Source organism: Phascolarctos cinereus, unplaced genomic scaffold (genome assembly GCF_003287225.1).
Source record: "Phascolarctos cinereus isolate Bilbo 61053 unplaced genomic scaffold, phaCin_HiC Scaffold_3;HRSCAF=262, whole genome shotgun sequence".
Classification (NCBI taxonomy): Eukaryota; Metazoa; Chordata; class Mammalia; order Diprotodontia; family Phascolarctidae; genus Phascolarctos; species Phascolarctos cinereus.
In genome coordinates, this window is record NW_027555736.1 from 147,820,121 (window position 1) to 147,836,567 (window position 16,447).

The 16,447-nt window shown below is 40.7% G+C and overlaps 1 protein-coding gene across 7 annotated transcripts in view; it reads left to right on the forward strand.

Annotated features, from left to right (window-relative positions):
- The window catches only part of MAP2K5 (mitogen-activated protein kinase kinase 5), a 282,818-nt gene that overhangs the window by 252,376 nt on the left and 13,995 nt on the right, over positions 1-16,447 (forward strand). The window contains exon 22 of one of the 7 annotated variants that reach the window (XM_078151216.1): positions 16,236-16,275. The exons of the other annotated variants lie outside the window; for them this stretch is intronic. Within the exon in view, the coding sequence (XP_078007342.1) occupies positions 16,236-16,275 (40 nt within the window). The remainder of the gene's footprint in view (positions 1-16,235; positions 16,276-16,447) is intronic. 7 annotated transcript variants of the gene reach the window in all.

Sequence of the window (16,447 nt, forward strand, 5' to 3'; positions counted from 1 at the left end):
GAAAGGGATCCACCAGTCTCTACTTGAAGACCTCCAAGGAGGGGAAACTCAGTACCTCTCAGTGCAGCCCGCTTCCCAGTGCTCATCCCATGATTATTAGGAAGCTTTTCCTTACAGTCAGCCTGAAGTGGCCTCTTTTCCTTTTGCCCCCTTGGTTTCTGGTTCTGCCATGGGAACCAAACATAACGATTCTAGTCCTCCCTTTACCTGACAGCTCTTCACATCCCAGCCACAGAGCTACTTCCTGGCCTGCGTACCGGACCCCCTGCCTACTCACCCAAATATAAGGACAGTGCGGTTTAGATCTACAGATAAACTCAGCAAGTGTCCCATTCATTGGTAGCCTAAAAAAATTTTTTTTTTATGAAATGTATGCAAAAATGAATCTGAGCAAGATGAGAAAGACAAGAATCCTAACTTAGTTCATATCCCAGTATATGTTTTATTTATGGTGGTTTGGATGTGCAGGTTTTGTTTGTTTGTTATTGTCTTTTTAAGTTCAACTGGACCACAGATTTTTCTTAACAGTTCAAAAACCAGAACCTGAGAGAAAGCACGGTCCCCATGTCTGAGGAAGCTTACTATAGTCACCCTTTTTCCTCTGTGCTACCCCTCCCCATAACTGTCTCTCTTGGAGCCTCGGTGATGATATTGGAGATGCAGGACAGATCACAGGTAGCCATCCTTTCTCCCTAGTCTGTGCTGCAGTGAAATAATAACTTCTGCAAGGGGAGGGAAGACTCACTTACCAAGAGTTAGCAATTGGTCTATTAGTTAACCACTTGAGGTGGAGCTGGGGGCAGTTGATGCTGTAAGAAATTATTGAAGCAAAATTGTAGGCAAAGAGGGCTCTGATGATGGCTGGGCTTTCAGGACTTTCAAGTTCTATGATGATGTCACTTTCCTGCCGAAGAAACTCTTGTAGTGCATTAGGTTGGCAGTTACAGAAATGAGCAATTTCCTAGCGATGTACCTTCATTCAAGGAATGCTCCAGATCCCAAGAGGCTTTGGGAGAAATGTAAAAGTGTATGTGTTCATGTACAGTCACTAAGACAAGGAACACTGTAAGCAGCAACACGCAACAGAGCTGGCTGTTAGTGTAATTCAGGATCTTGACAGCAGCCGTATCAAAAAGTATGATTGTTATGACGTTGACTTTGTCTCAAATACAAATTCTGAAAATGCATTCATCAGCACAGTTGTGTTTATTCCCAGCCTTCCTCTCCGCTTTCAAAAAAGAATAGCAAAAAATCAAATGAACATTCTTTACTCTTCCCAGGCCTACGTTGTTACCACCCTGGATAAGTAAGACTAGTTTGAGTAAAGTATATTATGTGTTAGATGTTTGCTGTTAGTGTGTTGGCTATATTTCAGTAGTTTCTTATGTTGCAAAGCATGTTGTTTCATTTCTGAGGAAAGAGGAATAGGATAGTGAATGTTTACGGACAATTTCCCAACAATCATAACTTTCTATGGCTGACCTCTAGACTGAAAAATCTATAAAGTGTGGGGAACTCATCTCCTTGGGGCCATTATTATAAAACCAATGACCACTTAATCAGCAGGTGCTGAGGAAGTGCTGTGACATTTGCAAAACAAGTATTAGCCCACAAGGAGCTTATAATCTAGCAGGGGAGATATCTCTGGAACTACTAGAGGACAAGTGTTGAAACTGTATTTCTAACTAGAAGTGCATTATGGTTTGGTGAAAGATCCATATGGTTTAGAACGGTCTCAGCAGGGTTCACAGAGAAATCTGACCTTGGATAGTAGACAGCTAGCTAGATAGGGTTTATGTAGGTGGAAACAGGAGGAAGGGGCAGCAGCCAAAACACAATAGAAAGGTCGAGCCTGAGAATGGACAATAAGAAGATGAGCCCAGCTGGGGCAGATGATGTGGGGGAGAAGAAGGTAATGCTATAAAGTGGGAAAAGTGCTGGATTTGGAAGCCAGAGAGCTTGGTTCAAATCCAAGCTCTTCCATTTACCCCTTTTGTAACTTTGAGCAAATCACTTGATCATTCTGGGCCTTTTTCCTGATCTGTAATGTGAAGGCATTGGACCAGATGACTTGTAACATCCTTTCCAATTCTAAGTGTATGATTTTATGAAACAAGGTTAGCTAGTTTCAGAAAGGGCCCTATTATGCAAGTGAAATAGAAGAGTTTGGCTTTGATATACTCAGAAGCCCTTGTAGCTTCCTTGGCAGGGAAGTGATGTGATGACTATAAATAATTATAGGGTTAATAAAAAAAATTTCATTTAACTTCATCTCTGTCTTGGTATAGATAGAATCAAATTTTCTGGCGTAGGCTGATATTTTTTTTAACAAAGAACTCATAGCCCTGAGGCCTTTCCTGAAATTCCATGTAAGTCTCTGTCCAAAAAATAATAAAAAACTTGGTTCTAAGCTTGTAGCTTCTTTCCAGCACAGTTCATTTGTTTCTTTTTCTGTATCTTATTTCCAGTGTCCTTTCTGTCACTATTGGGGAAAATCATTAGTATGCTAATTTAGCTAGCCGTCATTTTAACACTGACCTTTGCTAACCTGCCTTTGCAATTTCAGGAACTATGTTTGACTTCTCTAAAAGTAACCTTAAATTGTAGTCTTGTAAGAATTCCAGAGCTGTATCCTTCACTCCTCCTAATGAGGTTATGACCAAATGCTCATTATAATTGCTTTAGACTCCTTTTAATTTTCAAGCTTATTAATCATAAGAAGAGTTATTTAAAATTGCATAAATTAATCTTAGATTAAAAGCCCATCAAAGCCTCGAAACAATTAAGAATAAGTAGGATTTCCCTGGGGCAGCAAGTTTTATTTTAATATTGTAGTCAGGTGGATATCAGAACATTGAAGTATGGTAGTGATTAATGTATGCAAAATTTAAATGAGAGTTTTTAAATGGCAAATCTAAATCACATATTGACCTAACTGTAGGCTTTAACTGCATTGTCTGTCATATATTTAAACCGTTTACTAATCAACATTTTAATTACAGTGTATGTTAGCGGACCCTAGGACAAATAAAACCTAACATTTTAAAACAGTGGTGGAAAGTCTTTTATCTGAAAATAACTAGACTTAACTATAAAGAGGACAGGAAGGAAGAAGCAGAGAACAAACTTTGTGTAGCAAATACAAAGATTGGGCCAGACCACAAAACAAAAATTAAAATGTGGCAAATATTCCTGGATGATTTCCAAATATGCCCTTTTTGGGGGAGAAGGGAGGTTGGGCAGTCGGGGCAGGGTACGCATACCTGGACCTATAAGCTGTTCAGTTATGAAGTAGATTCATATAGTTATAAAAATCTTTATTTTCATATGTTTAGACCCCCAGTGACCAAACATAAACAGCATATTGTCCTGAAGTTTCTAGACTTCTTCCCCCCCCCAAAAAAAAATATGGAAGTGTTCTAATGTAATGTCAATCCTTCTAGGTAGTTTGACAATTCAGTACCATGTTTTGAGCATTTAGTAAGTGTCTACTGTGTACCAAACACTGAGAATACAAAGGCTCGGAGGAAACAGTCCTTGCCCTTAAGGAGCTTACATTCTCCTGGGGTGAGGGGAAACATCTACAAAAATCAAAAAATACAAAGTCAATTTTAAAAGTCATTTCAGAAGGGAGGGAAGCACTAACAGCCAGGGGATTAGGAAGTGGCCCTTTCGTTGAGCCTTGAAGGAGGCTAGGAATCCCAAGAGATACAGATGAATAGGGGGAGCGTTCCTAGCATGGGAGAGAGCTTGTGCCAAGGCCCATAAGGAGGAGATGGACTGACACGTTAGGGGAACTTCAGATAGACCACTCTGGCAGGGAATGTAGAGAACACGAAAGGAAGTGATGAATGGACAGGTTGGAACCAAATTATGAAGGCTTTCGGTTGTGAAGGAGTTTGCATTTTATCCCAGAGTCAAATGCCACTGGCCAGTATCTTCTGGCCTTTTTCCTCCAAAATACATATCCTCATAGATAGTCTTTTTAGGCTTCTGACAAAGGAAGATGGAATTAGGTGACATCAGGTTTTGGATGGAAAGAAGCATCTTTGAACTGAAAACAATAATGCAATAATGATGAGGGAGTGTGTGGTTGATGACATTGTGCAGCACTGCCTCGATTCAGTCTAATCCACGCACAAGCCAAGACCTCCACCCGTGACGCCATCGGTCCTCTTTGAAGATGGAGGACAATCAGCAGCAACCAGCAATGCAATGAGAATGATCACTGACACTCAGTAGAACCTTAAGATTGCAAAATGCATTACATTTGTTCTTTGATTTGATACTTAAAACATCCCTGTGGTTATTTTATAATATTGTTAGAATGATAATGATGATGATGATGATAGCATTTATATAGCACTTTAATGTTTACAAAGCACTTTACAAATATTCTCTCATTTTATCCTCACAATAGCCCTGGGAGGTAGGTGCTACTACCCCAGTTTCACAGATGAGGAAACTGAGGCTCATAGGGATTAAATGACTTGCTCAAGGTCATACAGTTAATAAGTGTCTGAGGCAGGATTCAAGGACTTCCAAGTCCAGCTCTGTATCCATTTATTCATTATTCGTTACAATCTAAGACAAAATAGAAGGTCATCACAGAGTACGAAAAGACCACAAGATTTGGAGTTAAAGGATGTGTATTTAATCCCAGCACTGTTAGCACCTCTGTGGCCTTGACCAAGTCACTTAACCTTGCTGGGCCTCAGTTTCTCTCATCTGTAAAATAGGGTTAGTCTAGATGATGTCTGAGGTCCATTCCAGCTCTAAGTCTATGGTCTTGTGATAACTCCTGCGTTCAAGGATCACAAAGATGATAGATTTAGACCCAGACAGGTCCTTGGAGGTCATCTAACCAACCCCTTTAATTTACAGCTGAGGAAACTGTAGCCTGAAGAGGTTAAATGATTTATCCAGAGTCAGATTCCTCATACATAAGTGATAGAACTGGAATTCAAACCAGGCACTTAGTTGAAGAGATAAGACTTGTCCACATGAGATATTAAAGGCTAAGAGATGACGCATCTCATCACGAGTGAGATTGGGAAATGAATTTTTTTAGCTCTAACTGCTGTAGAAACCCAAAGAGAGGGGAAATCAATATGGGTTAGGGTTAGAGAGAGAAGGATTGATGGCAGAGATGGAATTTGAGCCAAGCCTTGAAACATGGGTAGGATTTAGCTTGGTGGAGCAGAAAGGGGAGGTAAGTACAGGTGAAGGAAGTGAAAGAGCAATGAGCACAATGTCCAGGGTCTGGACGGTGCTGGCGAATCAGGCAAGAGAGTCAAGTGAGCCCATTTTCCTGTAGGATAGTCGTCCAAGCCTCAGAGGAATAGGACAAGCACTGACTCTGAAGCCTCTAGGTATACTGGGTACACCCAGGCAGATTATGCCATCTATCTGTGTCTTATTTTGGGGTAAGAATACTTCCATTACTTACCTCACACAGTTAGTTTGAGGAAAGAAAGGCCTGGTAAAGTCCAGGAGTTAAGGACTGGACCCATGATTGCATCATTGTAGGGAACTCCCAAATCAGGAAACTCAAATTGACCTCTGTTCTGTAACTTATACTTGGAGAGAGTTGCCCAAAGCAGGGGTATCACACTCAAATAGAAACAGGAATGGGGCAGGGGGCAAGGGGGAGGGTAGGCACTAATTCTTATATTAGGATTTCTGCAGGCCACAAATTGACCATTTCAAAATATAATGTTAATCTATGTTTCATCTTTTTTATTTATTCTGTTAAATATTTCACATTTACATTTTATTCTAGTTTGGGCCACACTTGTGAGTATTGTGGGCCTCATGCAGCTCTTGGACCAAGTGTTTAAAATTTCTGATCTAGGGCACTAAGAGGCTGGTTAAGCAATTTAACTAGGGTCATGGCCAGTATGTATGAAAGGCGAGACTTGTATCCTGATCTCTCAGGTTCCAAGGATAATTCTCTATCCACTTCACCATGCTGTCTCAGGACAACCTGGGTTCAAACCCAGCATCTGACACTTGTATGACTCTGGGGCAAGTCACTTTTGCCTTTGTCTGCCTTGGTTTCCTCATCTGTAAAATGGGGATAATAACAGCACCTATCTTCCAAGGCTATTATGAGGATCAAGTGAGATAATATTTGTAAAGCACTTTGCAGACCTACTGGCTATTATTATTATTTAATGATGTGGGTAGGAGTTGTTTCTTTGTAAATATATCCACAGCTCCTAGCACAATACCTTGCATGTAGTAGGCAATTAATAAATACTGTTGGATTGATAAAAAGGTATGTTATTTCATTGATGTGAGTAGTCCCTCCACTAATACAGATTATAATCCCTTCATACCTTAATAAATAGTCTTCATAATCCCTTCATACCTTAATAGATAGTCTTCATGGCCAAAAGATAGTCTTGCTATGGCCAAAAAAAAGTTACCACCTAGGGTCAGCCATCTGGTGTTGAGCCTCTCCAAACTTAGCAAGGTTAATGGTTAGACGCCAGGCCTGCCAAGCCTCTCTCTGAAGCTCTTCCAGCTCAGTAGGACCTCCTGAAGCTTTTGTTCCACTAGTATAGCCTTTGAGGATCTAGCATCACCTCCATGTCATGATAAGGTGTCTTCCACTGGTTGGATGGCTCCTCCCAGAACCTCCGTTTAAGGCGGTCATCCACGCCAGCCACCTCCCATTCCCCTCCAACTGTGCCCTGAACTTTATTTATGGCCCATTCCAAGTACCTCCATGTCTTCCCCACTTCCTTTTTGGCTTCCTTTTGTGTTATCTCTAGAATGTAAGCTCCTTGAGAACATGGGCAGTCTAGACTCTTTGCCTACATGGGTATGCCCAGTGCTTAACATAGTACCTGGGGCATAGATCATGAAGGCAATGCTTGTTGATTGTTGAACAAGAGTAATACTTTAGTGGAGGTACTGTCTCTTAGTACTACAGAATTCAAGCAGGAACACTGAGGTTTCCACATCCAAGAATGGACGTAAACTACCAAGTGTTAACTGTGACAGAGGCAATATGGTGGAGTAGGATGACCATCAGACTAGATCTGTGTTCAGCTACCAGCTTTTTTACTAATTATCTGGCTAGCTACATGTCCCTGAGCATAACACTTGATGTCTCTGACCCTCAGTTCTCTCACCTGTCTAATGGTATCACAAAACCTAAGAATTAGAGTTTCAGGAGTCATTTAGTTCAATAGCCACCTGATAGGAATCCCTCCTCCAGCATCCTACAAGAAGTGGTCATTCAACCTCAGCTTGAAGACCTGAATGAGAGGAATCATCATCTCTGGCTTCTGTATCCCACGGGGCCTGTGTAACTTAGAGGCATAATGTATAGGAAGGTGCTGGGTAAGATAGACAGTGCTCTGCAAATGTGAGAGATGTCAGATGAGCCAAGAAACCTAGGGTCAGTCATTAGATACCCGCTCTGTGACACTCAGGAGGAGAGCAGCATCTGCAAACGAGGTGTCGGGCCAGGTTTCCTCAGTCCTTCTTGGCTTCAGCGAGAAGAAGGGGGAACACACATAAGGATGATCATCAATAAACAAAGCAGTGGGAATATGGTATGGCGAGCCTTCATTCCTGGCACACTGAACACATCTAGAAGAAATAGATGGGGATGAAAGGGTAGGCCTGTGCATTCCAATGTCACCTATGATGGGTGCTATATAAGACAGAGAGGTAAGGGAATAAGATTCTAAAAAATCATATTCCTGTGTCCTCACTTTCACCTTCCATATCAACCAGGTCCGAATTGAAACTCATCTTCTTAATATTGTCAGGTGACTTAGGTTCTGGTCCCAGTTCTGCCCGTCAATAGCCACACGACCTTATCTGAGTCACTTAGAGTCACAGAATCACAGAATTTAGTGCTGGAAGAGACCTCAGACTAACCAGCCCCCTCAATTTATAAATGAGGAGCAAATCCAGAGAATTCAAATTACTGGCCCAAGGTCACACAGGTAACAAACCCTAAGGATTTGAAACCATAGTGTCTCATTCCAGGGCTCGGGCTCATACACCACGCCTCCCATCTATGGGCATCATTTTCTTTATGTCTAAAATGAAAAGACTTGACTGATGATCGCTGAGGCCCATGCTAGGCCGAACAAGCCCTAATTCTATAAAAAAACAGAAGACAGACTAGTGATTCCTTCAGAGGCCTTGGCTCTCTCAAAGGTGCTTTCTGCCCATAACCTTAAAGTATTGAAATGCCAGTGGAGACACACCTGACAACCGGAGCCTTGGCTTTCTTTTCTCCCTCTTTGTTTTGTTGGTTTTCTTCTCTTCCTCTTTTCAGAGGACAGATGCAGAAATTGCAACGCAAAGCAGGGATTGAACTTCCTTTAAAGCTGCTTGTAGACATCAGGAATATTTATTTTCTCTATTTGTTTTAAGCCTGGGAAGACTGTGTGGTTTTCTCGATACTGTCCTGATGGAGCCCTGCCCAGCAAGCGTGCAATGCCCCTAGCCCTAATGTGCCATTAATGATAGGTTAATGTACAGTATAATGTTTTTGGGACTATGGGTTCATTACACTTCTGAGTGTGAGGTCTTTCCACAGAGCGCCCAAGGTCCCATTGCATTATATCATGCAATAAAAATACCCTTTTCATATCACACACTAATAAACTGTATTTGAAATGCTGTCTGAGGGCACTGCTATCTTGTCAGTAGTCTGTGAGTGCAACAGTTGGGATTCCTTTTTTTTTTTCTATTTTGTATTTTTAGTTACACTGAATTGTGATTCCAGGTGAGGCTTTCCTCATTCTCATTTCTAAAAGAAAGTAAATTGAGCCTCTGTGGCACAGACCCAGGGGAAAAGCAATTTGACAGCTGATAAGGGTCCTTAAGGAATGGTGGGTAGATTCCTAATTCTGTGCTAGCCAATTCCAGCTTCCTTACTCCCTTTGATATGTCTTTCTTAACAGGGCACATGGCAATGGAAACCCATATAGAATACAAATTCAAAAACAACATCTAAGAATATGCAGATCCAGACATATACGCAGACAGACTGAGTGGCTGCCTGCGTAGTATAGCACTAGACAGGCCCTGCCCACCTTCAGTGTGTATTAATCACATTTCTTCCTTCCTGACACAGAGGCAATTTTGGGAAATGGGATACTGAGAGTAATGTTAGACCTAAGTGAGGTACTTTGGACAGCATGAAGACGACTAGGCACCAGTGGAAAGGCAACACCAACCTCAAACCTCTCCTACTTCATGGTGTCATCTCTTATGAAATATATTTTCCCTATTTGGTGAGGTTATATTTTCAGTTTGTTGCCCTCAATAGTATAATTTTGAATCATGAAATTAATTAAAAAAAAAAAAGAGAGAGAGAGAGAGAAAGAAAAGAAGAAGAAGATAGTGAGGGCCTGGGTAATTTTTGAGAAAAGCTGTCCTGGGCATTAAGTAGCCATTAACCTAGTTAACAGTCTCCTTTATCTCCAAATAAGCACATTGGTGACTTGGGTCACTGTAGGATATCCTTTCAAGAATACTTCCCTGCGCTATTGGAATACCTTCCTAATTGGTCTCCCTGCATCCATTTTTTACCCTGTTCAATATATTTTCCACATGGCTGCCAGATGGATATTCCTAAGTACAAACCTGGCCATGTCATTACTCAAAAATCTTCAATGGCTCCCTATTGCCTCTAGGATAAAATGCAAACTCCTCAATGTTTAAATTTTTTTTTAACCAAGTAACATAATTTACTTTTATGAAACTAGCAAAAACCAGCAGAAAGAGTTGATTATTTCTTCCTTTCCTGAATTGAATATTCTGTCCGTTGTACTTTATCTGCATTTCTATCCTGATGTACGTTTGGCTGGTCGCAGCTAATGATATATTCAACCAGATCTTTTGTACCAACATTGAGAAAGACTGATCTGCAAAATTTGCCCTTCTTTTTTTTCCTTTTATGTTCACTTCCCCTTCTTCAAGTAATGTCTTTTTATTTAAGCCCTCAAGGCAGGCTCCTTTGCTCTAATTCTTGAGGCCCTCGTATCTATGAAAGAGTCGACAAGGCTTACATTTGAGAACTAGAGAGAGCTTTCATCCTGTGCCTTATGTCTCTGCCTCCTTGCACAGGGCACTCCATCTCCCCTCTCTTCATTTACTCTGACTGTCCACCTTGCTTAGAACATTCGTCCTGCTCACCTCAGCTTATTTTTGTTGTCGTTCAGTTGTGTCCAACTCTTCATGACCCCATTTAGGGTTTTCTAGGCAAAGTTACTAGAGTGGTTTGCATTTCCTTCTCCAGCTCATTTGACAGATGAAGAAACTGAGGCAAACAGGGTTAAGTGACTTGCCAGGGTTACACAATTGTAAGTGTCTGAGGCCAGATGAGTCTTCCTGACTCTGGGCCTGCCACTTTATCCACTGTCTTACCTAGGTTAGAATCCTTAATTTCCTTCAAGATTCAGCTCAAATGCCACCTTCTTTAAGAGACTTTGCCTGGTCCCTCTAGCTCCTGGAGCCTTCCTTTCTAAGCTTACTACCTTCCAGCTATTTTGTATGTATCTTGTATGTACCTATTTATCTACTGTGTTTTCTCTCCCAAAGAATGTAGGCTCCTTGAGGACAGGGAGTAGTTTTGTCTTACTTTGCATCCCCTAAGTATTCATCACACTTAGCACTTGGTAAGGACTTAATAAGTGCTTATTGACTGACTGATGGCATAGAGTCTGTCATTTTTCTTCATCCTTATTTCATTTCATAGGGGTCCAGGTATGGCTGATAATTCTTGCAATATGGCTACCACTCATACTTCAAGTCTTAATTTCATGTACTCTGTAACAATCAGATAGGCCTTTTAGCTAGCTCTTCCAAAGATTATGATGTTTCATCTTCTAGCTTCCTGCCTTTCTCTCAGGCTGTCCCTCGTGCCTGGAATTCACTTTCTCCTCATCTCTGCCTCATGAGCTCTTCGTGATCCCCCAGATTGTTCGTATTGTATGGGTACTTGATATTGATTTATATGTGTATATGTTGCCTTCCTCCAGATGAATGTAAGTTCCTGGAGGGCAAGCACTTAATTTTTGTTCTGTATTGCCAGTACTTTGTATAAGGCAGGGGTCTAATAAATGTCTGCTGAGTTGGGTGGAGCTGAGTTGACAAAGATGTTGAGGAACAGCCATTGGCAGCATGGATGCCCAATTGCCAGGCATGCATCCATGGGTGTCATTAATGGGAATCAAAGTGAACCTGTCAAGGCCGAAATGTAATCTCACAGTAGCAAAAGAAGCGTCTATATGCCCCGAATAATTCTGTAGTGAATCCCTAGATACATCGCTTCCTCCTAACAACAGAGCTAGGCAGAGATAAGAAAAGGAGTCTTTGCTTTCATGTGATTGTGAGGCAAGAACCAGATAGCTGAGAGTCCACGCTTGGAGAGGACTGCTCAGGCAAGGAAGGGTTCAGACTCACTTTTTCAGAATAAAGTGAAAGGTTGAGGGAATGGGGGAAATGAGGAAGTTTCAGGGAAACAAGATTTGGGAAGAGATACTGTGACAGTCTTGTAGAATGCCAGGTCCCTTGGTTCTGGGCAGAGCCCACTTAATTGTCAGGAGAAAATTATATTTAAATTTCAAGGATAATTAACTTTCTTTTTAAGGGTTATAGGTTTCAACTAAGTCTTTTATTTTCAAATGGGGTGCCTGAAACATTTATGTAACCTTCTAATGGGCTTTACCCTCTCAAGGGTTAATCTGTCTTTTGGGCCACTGGGACTTGAAAAATGTTACCCTTTATCAAGAAAACCAGAAGTGACAAGTTCATTTAAAAAGCCTGGTTTGTCATTGTTTATCTAATTTTCAGAGTTGACACAGAAAATTAGACTGGCTGACACTCACTCTCTGACCATCTCTCCGGCTCATTTCCCTGGTCCTTTCCTACCTGACCTTTGCAAGTCAAAATGTTCCGTGCCCTAAAATATAAAACTTCCCACCGAGTTTCTGAGTTGCCCTTCAGTCACTCCAGGATTATGTCATAGGATGGCATCTCTAATGTTATTAAAAAACAAGATGAGATTATAAATCTGCTCAGTGAAATAATTCCTTTTTACTCCCTTTTTGGCCATAAATCTTAGAAGTAATCAAACTCTCTTGGAGAGAAAGCCAGGGTAAACTTGGGGCTCAAAAGACCCCATATGTCTTCAGTGAATTCAAGGGATCTGATGGCTTTGTCCGTCTTTGTGACACTGCACAATACTCTGTGGTGACCCCAGTGTGAAAGGAGTCTGGCAAAAAGTATTGATGGTGGGGCTGAGAGCTTATTGAATTTACTATTGACATTTTAAAACTCATTAGAGTAGCACCTCATTTATCCAGCATCAGGGAATGAAGCTTTCCACATAAATGAATTTTCCAGATAAATGAAGCTTAATCCTTTCTGTGCCAATTTTTTTGAATGTTAGCCATTTTTATAGGAACCTTTAGCAAACATATACTTTTTCAACAGCATATATATGCTGAGCAAAATTTAGCCCTTCCAGATGACTTAAGATTATTATGTCAAATTTCAGTCATTGTAGCGTGTTATAATATAGTAATACTTTTGGATATTTTAGTATACAATATAGGATTCTTTGCTTCCACAATAAATGACCCCAGAGTACAGTGCTTTTTTAAGTTCTCATGTCTGCTTTTTATAGTTTTTCTGTCTCCTCTCTCATGATCAAGATGTCATCTTTCATTTCTTCCTACTGTCTATTCCTGCTTCTGTCAGTTTTCCATGCCTTACCCTTCTGATGTGCTGTTCCTAATCTGTGGTGGCCTAGCAAACCAGATGTAACCAGTCATAGTGAAATTGTATATGAAGAGTAAACAGGCCCTGAGGATCTCCTTTATAAGTGAAGCAAGTGAACTACAGAAGTACATTGATTTAGTGACATCTATTTTCACTTCTCAGGGGCCTTTTTTGCTTCCATCCGGATTTGCAGCTATGATTTGGATAGTGAGGGATTACTAATTTAGATCACATAGTCATGTTTTACTAAATAAGCAGTACGCTATTTAGTAAATTTTGTGCTGATTTCAGTTTTTTGGAGAATTTAGTCATCTCCCATCTTGAACCAGGAAATAGATAGATAGATAGATAGATAGATAGATAGATAGATAGATAGATAGATAGATAGATAGATAATGTATGTATATGTGTGTATATATACACATATATGTGTGTGTATATGTGTGTGTATATGTGTATGTTATATGTGTATTTGGGCAACCAGATATCAAAACATGTACTGAAAAAGGTATACAAGTGTTAGATTTAGAGGTGGGCACGTAGTAGTTGTTTAAAAAACACGTCAGTTGAGTTTTTCAAAGATCTGTGATTTCATGGATGTGAGAACTTCCTCTGTCTGCACAAGAGAGTAACTTCTTTACAGCAAGAAGAGGGTCCCCCCTCACTTGAGGTCCTCAGGTAAAGGCTGAATGGTCACTGGTGTATATTTTAGAGTAAGTTCTTGTTCGGTACAGATTGGACTAGATGGCTTCTTAGAGCCCTTCCAACTTTGAGGATCTGAGGTCTTCTAGAGTTTCTAGGACCAAAAATGCATCAACATGCAACCGACCTGCCAGTAGTTCTCTCCAGTTTCTCACTTTATCTCTCAGTTTATCACTCGACCTTTAGGAAAGACCCAAAAGGCAAGACCTTTTTGGTTTGTTCAGACCTACCAAAGCTTGCACTCAGCAGGCATACCTTATAAAAACATAAGATTGCTGCCATGAATGGACTGGATTGGATTGGATTGAATTGAATTGAAATTCTACACATACAGCTGAAGTATGGGCATTCCTGTAAGTTAGCTTATTATTAAATCGTTCTAACCTTCCCAAGAGTTAAAATGATAATATTATTATTTTAGCATCCTCCAATGAAAGTAAACAAGGGTATTTGTACCAGAACAAATTAAATATCCTTCCTTAGCTAGTTTTTATGAGCATGACCAGCAACCCTACCTCAGTTCACAGAGGTCACACCATTCACTGCCACAGAAAACACATTTCAAGCTTCCATACATTTAATTTTCTTCAACATTACCTTGCAAACCACAGTGAATCAATAACAGAATACTTAAGTCCTGCAGGTTGTTTGTGTTTTGTTTTAGAAAATATTGCTCAAGGCTAAAAGGAGGTTCTGTGGTTGATGATTTTTATTGTTGCCAGAATGCAAAATGACCCGAGTCTGTGTGTGTGTGTGTGTGTGTGTGTGTGTGTGTGAGAGAGAGAGACAGAGACAGAGACAGACAGACAGACAGACAGACAGAGAATTTTAAAATGGGTGTAAATGGGAAAACAGGGCTCAGTAATAGTAGAAAACCTCTGGAATCACCAATGACTTTCTGTAAGCAACCTGCATTTCAGGTCGAGTGACTTTGACCTTTATGCTCCTAGCCCACACTCCTTTTCCAGCTCTTTCTCCGTACCCCCTAAAAAACAAAAACAAAAAAACTTTCATTTACATTATTTAAACTTGAATCACCTCTAGGATATTTTTCAGTTTTACTTTGGGCCAAATAGGTCACAGTTAAAAACAGATCAGAAAGAAAGGCATTCACCCAAACTGTGCGCGTGATCTTGTCGTTCTTTTCTCATTGCTCTTCTACCTGGCCAAGTTGGAAGTCTTCAGATGTTCCCACTTTGAAAGATCCTCAGTCTTGGACAGAGTCTTATTTGTAGGTTCTTTCTATTCTGTCAGTCTCCTAAGAATTTCTCCCCATTAAGGTTACCAGTGGGAGGAGAAGAGGGGGAATTGTTTTGCTTCTATCTTGAGAAATATTATGACTATTTTACTGCCTGCTGGTAATAAGGTGGACCTTGGGAAACAGTAGCTTTTGCTTACTGGGTTACTTTCTTTGGTTACGTAAGTTAGTGGATAGAAAGTACTTACTTTGGGAAGTTTAAGGTGCTATAGGCTATGGCCAGCAATCTGTAGAATGCCTGCCAAAGATGAGAGGCTGGCTGATTTTCAGTGTCCATGGGCTGTTGGTCACCAGCACCTCTCTGCCTCTTTCCTTGCTACACTCTTGTGTTGCCAGCTACTTCCAAGAGTCAGGGCATTCACAGTTGGGTTCTATGGAAAAAATAAATAAGTGAGAGACAGTGGCTTAAAATATACTGACAAAATCTCTAAGAGACAATATATCAAAATTCTAGGGTTTTTTATCTTTTGAGGCAGAGGAAGAGGGAGAAAAGGAGGGAGAAAGAGGATGGGAGAGAGCAAGAGAAAGAATTAGAATTAAATTTGAAGGCATCAATGTAGAGGGGTTGGAGAGGTAGATCCTTCTGCAAACTGTGGACCCACAGATGGTCCAGAAATGAGTTTCTGCCATCCGGATAAGTGTAACTTCCAAATTCACAAACCTCCCACACTGTCAGCCACTTGTGTGTTTATCCACCTTAATGTGGCCTTTGTAGTTATCCCATTTCTCCCTCCCAGCACTGGATAACACTGATCCTATGGCCACACGCTGTAGTCGTGAGCTCTAGAATGAATCATGGGGACCTCTGGAAACATTCTCTTTTCTCAATGGGCCATTTTCTGACCAATTATTGTATGTGGAAACACATAGATCTGCTCAGATGAAAGGTTGAGAGCTTCTTGACCTGTTTAGTTTGCTGTGTGCAGTCTAGAATGGCTAGAGGTAAGCAATTTACTGCTAATAATTGAATATTTGGGGGGAAACATCTATTTCTGTAGCAATTGTGAAGAATAAACTCAGGAAGGTTGATTGAAATGGCATGTCACAGCTGCAGACCGTTTCTAAGGCCTTAAAATAAAATGAAGGGCTTGAAGGGTGCCATTCTGGGGGGGGGGGGTGAAGCATGGGAAATCTGAGGCCAGGGAAGCAAGTTCTTAGAATAGATAACATTACATTTGAAATCTCTGTGCCCTTGGGAGTATCCTTGGTAAGTCTAACTAGTTTGAAAGGGCAGTCAACATCAAATTACACCCAATTATAAGGTCTATATAAGAGTTCTTGAGATGAGGCTTATGCTCTTACCTTATTTTTGTAATCAGTGGCTTTTCTTTCTCCCCCCACGTCCTTGATGTTTTATTGCATCTGATGATTCTGCTGCTGTGGCAGATTTTTAAGAATATTTGTTTCATCTGACTTCTCTAAAATGGCACACCACTCTTTGACACCCCCCACCCCAGCCCTCAGTTAACATCCCTACAAAGTCTATTATTACCTCTCCTGCATTAATTTTCAGATCCAGGCACATACTGCCCAGAAGGGGAAACTGGTCCCAGGTATATTTCAAAATTTTATTTTTATGCTTTGTTAGCTTTGCATTCTAAAAGTTTCAGAACATGTGAGTTCTATCCCATCTCTACCATTACCTACCCATATACCTTTAGGCAGATCCTGGCACTTCTCTTAGCCTTGCATACTCATCTATAGAATGGAATGATTGGACTAGAA